Source organism: Cololabis saira, chromosome 20, assembly GCF_033807715.1.
Source record: "Cololabis saira isolate AMF1-May2022 chromosome 20, fColSai1.1, whole genome shotgun sequence".
NCBI lineage: Eukaryota > Metazoa > Chordata > Actinopteri > Beloniformes > Belonidae > Cololabis > Cololabis saira.
The window spans coordinates 17,222,426-17,231,817 of NC_084606.1; the positions used below are offsets into that span (position 1 = coordinate 17,222,426).

At 40.6% G+C, this 9,392-nt stretch overlaps 1 protein-coding gene across 4 annotated transcripts in view; it reads left to right on the forward strand.

Annotated features, from left to right (window-relative positions):
* The window catches only part of si:ch211-200p22.4 (phosphatidylinositol-binding clathrin assembly protein), a 91,850-nt gene extending 83,068 nt beyond the window's left edge, over nucleotides 1-8,782 (forward strand). For all 4 annotated transcript variants that reach the window (XM_061710516.1, XM_061710514.1, XM_061710517.1 and 1 more), the window contains 3 exons: nucleotides 4,240-4,296; nucleotides 5,232-5,348; nucleotides 6,920-8,782. In XM_061710516.1, the coding sequence (XP_061566500.1) occupies nucleotides 4,240-4,296; nucleotides 5,232-5,348; nucleotides 6,920-6,934 (189 nt within the window). In that variant the 3' untranslated portion in view covers nucleotides 6,935-8,782. The remainder of the gene's footprint in view (nucleotides 1-4,239; nucleotides 4,297-5,231; nucleotides 5,349-6,919) is intronic.
* Nucleotides 8,783-9,392: the final 610 nt, after the last annotated feature.

The following is a 9,392-nucleotide window of genomic DNA, read 5'->3' on the forward strand; positions in this document are numbered from 1 at the left end:
CCCCCAAAGCATTATAGCATAGCATCTCTGTTAGCTTCATTTTTTTCTGAGGCAAACCCTTAAAAAAACAGTCAGTTTTAAGTCAAAGCCTCGTGCCAAATGTCACACAGGTACCTTTATTAACAGAGGTCTGCACAATATCAAAATGTATAAAACAAATGAAATAAAAATAAACTGCCTGCATATATAGAATAAAAATGCTTCTTGAATAAAATAAAACAAATATTCCTTTCCTGCATAATTAAATTAAAATACACTGCAATTAATACAATGTAGACAGTAACTGGCAGACTTTTCCACTGAGGTTGACAGTTGTGCAAATAACAAAACATTTGTGCAAATCTCAAATAAAACATTCAAGTCAATTTGTCACAAAATAAGCTATATCAAAATCGTAAAAAAAAAAAAAAAAAAAAAAAAAATTAATAATCGATATAAACGATATTGTCTCGTACCATATCGCGTTTGAAAATATATCGATATATATTAAAATCTCGATATATCGCCCAGCCCTAAGGAAAAGTAACGGGGGTCTAGTCTAATCTGGTTAAACCGCAGGTGATGGTAAAGTCGATTTTTAATCGATATATGATTTTTAAATAAAAAAAAATACTAAAACCCCTAAACCATGACTGTATTACTGAGTTGGCCATAAATATGTCTGACAGATTATTTCAGCTGAGCCGTGGTTTCTCGGCCAGATTGAAGGTTTGATCGATGTTCATGAGCAGCCACACTGATGACCTCCTGAGATCAGTTCCCAGCTCCACCTGACCTGGTCTCAAACCTCGTGTCCTTTCCGATGGCGTATCATCACAGCTCTTCTGCTGGTTAGATGAGACTTCAGAGATGTTACTGTAAAAGGGGAGATGTGTAAATTACCTTGTAGAAGTCAGACTGGCTTTAATTTTAGTTCGTAGCCCATGTAGAGTCTTTAAGTAGCCCACTTATTGTATTTCAGACCCCTCTTACACAGGATTCAGTCTGATAATCTCATAAATCTACAGTTCATAAGAGAAAAGCAGTCACATTTGCATAAGCAGATCCTGATATGACATGAAATGCGACCGAGCTCTGGTGCTTGAACACCACCTGGTCCACCTGCGTCTCACTGAGTTATTGGGCATAAAAACGCAGGTCCACACCCGTCTAGAAAGCATCTTTTATAGTTAAAGCAGCAGAAAATACTTTCTTTAATGTTAGGGTGTCATTTTCAATTTCATGCAAAGGAATATTTGCTTACTGTTGTCAAAAACCAGCCAGAATAACTCTCCCGGCGATCTGATGAGACAACTGCATATTCATAGATCATGCATGAAACTGAAACTAGCTCGCAGGGCTACCATGAACGCCACGGTTTAGGCAGCTAAGAGACTCGAGTAGTGACGGAAAAGAAACTGAGAGTGGGATGTAATAACATTGTAAAAGTGATTTAATCTCTCCGCCTATGACAGGCCGCCTTTCGGTCTACTTTAATGGCATAAATCCAAAGCAGAGAAATGTCCACAGACCTGAGACTCTTGAGACGCATATCTGGAGGACACAAACTTTCTGCAGCTTTTAAAGCGGATAAATGCAAAGTTCCTTTGTTGAGACAGCCAAACCTTTTACAGAGGGAACTTCAGTCCTTTGTGTGGTGCCGGAGGCCATTCTTTAATAAAAGGTGCATTATCTCACACTGGGAGACTGCCAAGATGATCTTAAACGTCTTTCGGTGTGATAAGTAAAATCATCCGACTTGATTAAATGGTCTGTAAGTTCCAACAGCCACTAAGCATCCCATCTGTAGGATCCCAGCGGTCACAGATGATCCTCATTTCTCTGAGAGGACATGAGAGACTGTGTAGGAGGAAAGATCAGGACTGATTTGTGCATCCGTCTTGCTGTCCGGAGTGCTCAGGGTCTCAGACCGGAGCCAACTTTTATGTTTCAAGGAGACGATAACCCGAACCTTTTTGTCTTTTTTTTCTTCTTTTCCTCAAAAAAGAGGATCTCATGATGGCCACGATAAAAGCACAGATAGCAAAGATAAAATGCACCAACGTGCCCCATCTAACCTAGTTGAGCTTGAACAGGTCTGCCAAGAAGAAAATTAAAAAAAATCATGAAATTGTTGGAACGTAAGACAGGAAAATGTGCTTTTACAATTTGCTAAAGAGGATTAACTCTCAACAAGTTAACAAAAAACTCCAGGAACATGTTTCTGCTTCATCCTCGTACAGATTAATGAACAAAAAGACTGGAAACACGTAAAAGGAGTCTCATGAAATCAGACACAGATATGTGGTGACTTCATTGTATCTGAAATAACGACGACAGTAAACACAGATAAGACCCTGCTGGGAGGAAGTCCATGTAGGTAAAATGGAGAATGTTTACAAAACACTTCTCACTGCTTCTGGGGCGTATTTTTGATAATTTAGCGGTTTGCACACCCGTATAGAAAATTATTTTTGCTTCTGTCTGATCCGAGGGTTTTTCAAGTTGCTCATGAAAGCCTGAAACTGCCATTGTGCTGCCTTGATGAATGTAATCCACCGTTCTCTGTAATCCGTGGCTTTACAGAGCAGCTAGCTCCTGTACCTGATGGAAATATCGCACCGTTGTCCTCTCTGTTCGCTACTGTTTTAGCCGGAGATGCTCCGCTGTGACAGGAGGGGAGTAGTGTCCTTACAGTAGGACTTACCCAGGCTCTATAAAGCCACGTTAAAACGCCACAGTCTCATTTAAAGTGATGGATTATCTCTGTGAAGGCAGCAGTGTGTTTCTGCAATGTGCTTTTAATGGGTTTTTGGAAAGAGCTGGGATTGAGGGACCAGGGTGACCTGCAGCAGATCAGACAGTCTCACCCTCCTGACCGCGGCAGGGGCTGTGAAATGTTACGTGATGGGGTGGAAAGATATACCCCCAACTCATGAGAGGTTCAGGTCATTACTTGTTAGGTTTGACAGTCTTTAACATTAACGTATCCTCAAATATTCCAGACTCCAACAGATTTGTTGGACAGAAATATGTAGATTTATGTGGGTTGCAAACAATGACTGCAAACTTCCCACCATATTAGATGATAAATCTCCTCAGGGAATGTGATGTTTACTGTGCAACTGGCAGTCCACCGTCCTAATTAAGAGGTGGGAATAGTTCTCTTTTTTTAAACTTTATTTAAAAGAATTATCACAAAAACAGTATACAAATAACAAAACAGAACATGTGCCAGGGGTGATGTTTGTTATTCAAGAAGATAAACATATAATACAAGTCTACGGTTTTAATAGCCGTTTCATTTGTTGATTTTAGGATTAATTTCAAGTAAAGTTCCATTTCTTTCTGGAAAACAAAAAAACAAGGGGTTTTCTTTGAAAATTTACTCTTATGAATATGGAATTAGGCAAGAAATAAAAACAGATTTATCAAAAAGTAACATTTTCTTTTTTTTTTTAGAGAAACAATGGAAACCAAAAACAACATTTTCCCAATATAAATTAAAATCTATACCAAAGGAGTCAATAATAAAATTTGCTAATATCTGCCCATAGTTTTTTCGAATGAGAGCAAAGCCAAAATAAATGGACAACTGTTTCTGGATGTAATTTACAGAAGGAACAATTTGTATTAATGTCCTTTTTAAATTTCTGCATGTAATGGTTAGCAGGATCATATTTATGTATGATTTTGTAGGAGACCTCCTTAACCTTAAAAATTTGCTAGGAAGCATCCAAGTTTTTTTCCAATCAATATGATCTGTGAAACGATTCCAATAAACAGTAATATTAGGGGTAGCAACAATATCTTTTTGAAATAAGGCACGTACCCTTTTATTATTATTCTTTTGGGTCAGTGAAAAGCATATTTTACCTATTGGTCAGTTGAGAATGGGACAAACACATTTCTAGATGAGGAAGTACAACTGTTTTTAAAAAGCATTAAGGTGCCTGATGGAATAGCATTGGCGACAACTGAGAATTCTTCAGGAGTTACTTGAAGACTATGTCGTGATGAAAAGTCTCTGTAAGACAGCAAAACTCCTTCCTCGGTGGGAATAGTTCTCAAGACACGAGGAGTTCCCTCCGTGCTGCGCTACACCCTATGCCAACATCTCTAAAGATGCTCAGTTTGACTTTTGCTTCATCTAATTCATCAAGTTGTATTTGAGACATGAACTGAATGCTGTTGGAATCAGGATGAAAGAGGTTTTCACCTGTCTGAGATATAACCTGAGCTCCTGCGTTCTCCTTCCAGGCTCCTGCTCCAGTGGCTTTCCCCATGACCACACCACAAGTGCCTGTGTATGGAATGGTGAGTATCCGCAGGTGCACGGAAAAGTGAAACGCATACTAGTCAAATCCCCCTCACCTCAGTCTAGGGCTGGGGATCGATTCAAATGTCAAGAATCGATTCCGATTCTTAAGATTCAGAATCGATTATCAAGATTCAAATAGATTCCGATATTGATTTGGGTTAGTGTTATTAAAACTGTTTTTTGAGCTGTTGCATGAATTATATGACTGTAGTTCTGCAAAATATTACTACTAGTATTATATTGAGATTCAACAGCAAGTATTGGCAGCTAATGATGCTGTAAGGACCAATCAGCTCCCAGAATGCTGATAGAACTGCTTTCAGAAACATCATGTGGGTCAGAATTACCAAACAGATCCAGGGCAGCAAACAGATGAAATCGGTTTTATTTTTTCCCACATTCCGTTTTTATTGGTTCCATTTTCGGTCTATTTTGGTTTTTAATTTTTGAGCATTTGGTTTTTTTAGCATTTTTTGCAAATGTAACCCCAAGACAGTATATAAAGTAATGAAATATAGACAATTTATGCAATTATAACCTAACACTTTAATGTTTTCATACCTTTAAACATATTTAAAGGCAAAAACATGGCACCAGTTATTCTCGTGTCCAACAAAACATTCCTTTTTTGGGGATAAACAAAAAAATAACCAAAAGTTGTAATATAATGATGAAAAAAAAAAACATAAATGAATAAAAAAATAAATAAATAAATAAATTAAAAAAAAATCGATCTTTAGACATATGAATCGATTTTTAGGAATTAATATGAGAATCGATTTAGAATTGGGAAATCGATTTTTTTTCAACACAGGCCTACCTCAGTCTGTACATTTACCGCCACTTCATGCCCACGTTTGGTTTAGTCTTTGGGCCTCGGTGACTCTGTCTCTGGTGGTCTTGTAATTGTGTGCCTCCTGCCATCCCTCAGGTCCCTCCCCAGATGGGTCAGATGGGTGGGGTACCTATGATGGCTCCACAGCCAATGATGTACAACCAGCCTGTTCTCAGACCCACCAACCCCTTCGCTCCCATGCCAGGAGCCCAGGTAATCCCCGCACCCCCCGGCACCATTACACGTCTTACTATCACACATGCAGAGATTTAATTCTCTGACAGCTGATCGATGTGCTAATGATGGGACGAGGCTGAAACATATCTTTAAAATGAGTTGTGTTATGTAATCGATTGTTTACATTCAGTGAGTTTACAAGTAATTCAAGGTCCCAGACAAACTACCACAGTTATGAGAATATTCATTAGCATCCTGTTTGAGTTGGGCACATCACAGGTAGTCTTTTCTGCGTCTCAGCCTCAAAATCAAACATGGTTAATATTCCACGCCTTGTCTAGGGATGGGAATCGATGGGAACCCAGTAGCTAGTAGTTAACCCGTCTGCCTTAAGATTACGTTTATAGGTTCTGCCAACATCTGGCGCATTTGCGTGATGACGTCATGTACACGCTTCATAGTTTTGCTCGGAATGTTTTCAACATGGCGTTGAGGCAGAAATGCTCCAAAGTTTGGTTATTTTTCATGAAATAGTACAATACTAAGGCCAGGTGCAACCATAGACTGTATATAACAATGTTATAACATTCGGTCACGTGACCCAGTGGTTTCTGAAGACCAGTTTTGAAGCCCGTTTTCCTTCGTACAGAGCGCAGCCATTTCACTCGGGAACACGCCCACTGTACATCAATCATTGTTAGCTTTGCTCACATCAAAGGGTGGAAATACCTGCGTTTGTCACAATGTTCAATTCAAAAAAATCCTTTTTTTCAGCTTTGATTTAGTTGAAGTTGAGTGCAAAATATCGGTGCATTTCTAAAATAAAGTCTCAAAACAACCAAAGGCATTTATACTAAACATAACTGGATGAAAAGCCATAAGGAACCTAATTGATGAGCGATATTGATAATGGAACCGGAATCAGTAAATTCTCAGCAATTCCCTAGTCTTGTCACATGCAAAGTTTCTCGTTCAGTGGCATAATTAGTGTCAACAACCTGTTTGGTGTAGTTGGTGGTTTAGTTACCCCCGTAAGGTCCCAAAGCTGCTAAATGTTGGGTCTAACTTGGATCCCTGGATCACATTCTGTAGACGTGGTGGGATGCTTTATGCCATACTTGATTATTCTGTCTAAAGTTTTTGTTGAGTTGTCTAGTGTACGGTCACAGGAATGCAGCGGTTGCTCAGCGGGTGAGCTTCTGGAGCAACAACCAAAACATTTAGGACAACACTCTTCATGTAAATGTAATGAAAGCAGCTTAAAAACAACATCATTTTGTTGAGTCTTTACACTTGAAGCAACACTGCCATGTTTAATTTAGACGGTATCATCAGTGGCTCACGCAATATTAACGCAAAAGATCACCAGCATGCATCAGTTTGACAAAGATTCATCAGTTGGATGCTGTGCAGGCAGCCACGTGTGTCCCCCAGGGGTCGGTCCTTAGACCACACTTAAACAATAAGGATTCAGTTGTTCAAGAGAAAAAGATGACTCTTGATGGATATTTCTGCATCTGCTTAGTCATCTGGTTCCTTTGACATCATGCCAGATTGGTTCTCATGAAGTTTTGCTCTGTTTTCTTTCTGTTTCCTCTCTTCTTCAGATGCAGTTCATGTAATCCAGTCAGGGGTAAGCAGAGTGCCAAAAGTGACACACAAACAGCAGAAGAAAACACACAAGCGGACGATCAGGTGGACGGAGGAATGATTTGATCCAATGAACCGACTCAAGAGACAGAGGACAAGATAACCAATGATACCAAAACGGAGGAAACGGAAGGAGACGAACGAACGGAGGGAGGGGGGGATGGAGGGGAGACGTCGTCCTGGCTGGTCGTTGTCTGAAACAACTGTTTGCCTGTGTGTGTGTGTGTGTGTGTGTGTGTGTGTGTGTGTGTGTGTGTGTGAGTGTGTGTGGGTGGGGGAAGTGGGGCTTCTGTCCTTTTCCTGTCTTGTTTGTGTTTCAAATTGTACCGATGGAGAGATTTTTCAAGAGAGGGAGCAAAGATGAGTAGAAGGAGAAAGAAAACAGAGGATGGGGATTGCAGGAATCCTCCCTCTGGTTTTCTGTCGAGTCTCTGCTGCAGAATTAGCTTTATTTCATATGGTGCTATTTTGTCCCCTCTGGGTTGACGTCTGATTGCAACAGCAACTTGAGAGCACTTATGAGGGGACACGTGCATGTGCGTGTGTGTGTGTGTGTGTGTGTGCATGCGTGCAGAAGTTGTTTCAGACGATGCATTCACAGCCGATCGTCCTCTCCGCCCCCCCCCACCCACTCATTTGCTGATTGTGTTCAAAATTGTCCATCCGAGATTTAGAGGCAAATTTTGTCAAGTGTGTTTCCTGTAATTTTCCACTCTGTTGGGTTAACTTTGTATTTTTCCGTCTTGTTTTCATTGCCAGCCTTTTTTTAATCTTCCCGGGGCTTGTACAGTAATTTACTGAAGCGTTTGTTGTTGGTCGTCGTGAGTTTCGAGGACGAAGTCTTTGCTATTCACACCACGTTCTTTCCTCCCGTTAAAGCTCTTAAAGCGACGGATGCCCAAAAAGAGACGAGGATTAGTGAAGACAACGGGGCTCACGCTGGACGGAAGTGTCTTAAGGCCCGGTCACACCAGAAAACGTCACAGCAAAACGCATTTGAGTGTGAAAAATTTGGTTGGTTGAGGATCTGCGGCAGACGGCCAGCGTGCTTCATGGTCAGTAACATGTTAATACTGTCAGTCGTCTGCTCCCAGAGACCCGAGTGTCTCGGTTTAGGGGGTTAGGGTTAATCACTGTCCTCACCTGAGAATGAATATATGTACAAGAAAAAATACAAAAATGGGTGTTTATACATGAAATGTTGTATCTGGAAGCCAATCAACTTTGTCAGTGTGGAAAACGCTGAACAGGGAAGTATTAGAGCCAGAGAAATGCAGACCCTTTTCTCTCCCCAGAGTAACGTCTTCTAGCATTTTGTTTGTGGGAAATGTGGAAAAAAAAAAAATTATAAAAAGCACTAGTCCATTTAATTTTTAAACACAACACATATGTGTGTGTATATCCCTTTAAGATGGGATGTTTCCTTTTTTTTTTTTTCCTTCAGTTTGTGCTTCTTCCTTTAGAGCTGAACAGAATCATGATTTGTTGAAATGCATATGGTTAAAGAAAAAAAAAAGCTTCACGGCTGCCATCAATGATTCATGACACATTTAATGCACTCGTGATGCAGTGCTGAAGGGAGAAACGAATGCTGCACCTGGTCTGAGAGGGATATGCAGCCACACATCTGGTCAAAGGATCATGTAGGAAGAGGGGAGGGGTTAAGATGGCTGGTTTTCTGTCTGTTAGCTCAGACTGTGACAGTTTATCCAGTTAATGACAAGATGTTTCATGTGTGGTCTGCAAACATTCCCATTTTTGTCCAGAAGTTTAAATTCCAGCTGAGGAATCTGAATAAAAAAAGATGATGATTCAACAGAGCCAAGAAGTGTTTGTAATGAACTGGTTGTAGATCAGAGTAAAACAACTGACTCAGTGAAAGCCAGTTCAGCTGATAAAATTGCTGTTTATAAATGTGGTGTGACGAGGCCTTAAACAATGGAAGAAATGTCTCTCTTTCAGCTTTCTGAGTATGTTTAACAGGATGACGGCCCGTTCTGTGGCTGGCAGCGACGTCAGCAGCTGGTGTGGATCTGCTCTTTTCTTTTCTCCCAACCAAACTGAGACTGCAAAGATTTCTTAAGAGCTTTTTACTATTATTATTATTATCATCGCTGCAACCACTTGGCAGATCCACATTACGCAGCACCGAGTGGGTGAGTTTGATCTTTCTGAATCCAGTTAAATTGCACTGAATCAAAGTTGGAGGCTGCGAGTGGGACTTGTCTGTACAAAGAGTGAACCTAAACTCCGTCTGGAGTTCCCGTTCAACTCGTGGAAGAGGTCGTGGCTGCTCCTCAGCCGGCACATCCGTCCCCATGAGTCTGTCGGTGTGTTTGTGCCACATTTACCCTTACAGTCTTTTTCTTTTTCCCCCCCATCGAGGGCTGTTTCTGAGTGTCACATTTTAAGCCAAACTTGAGCCCCTGA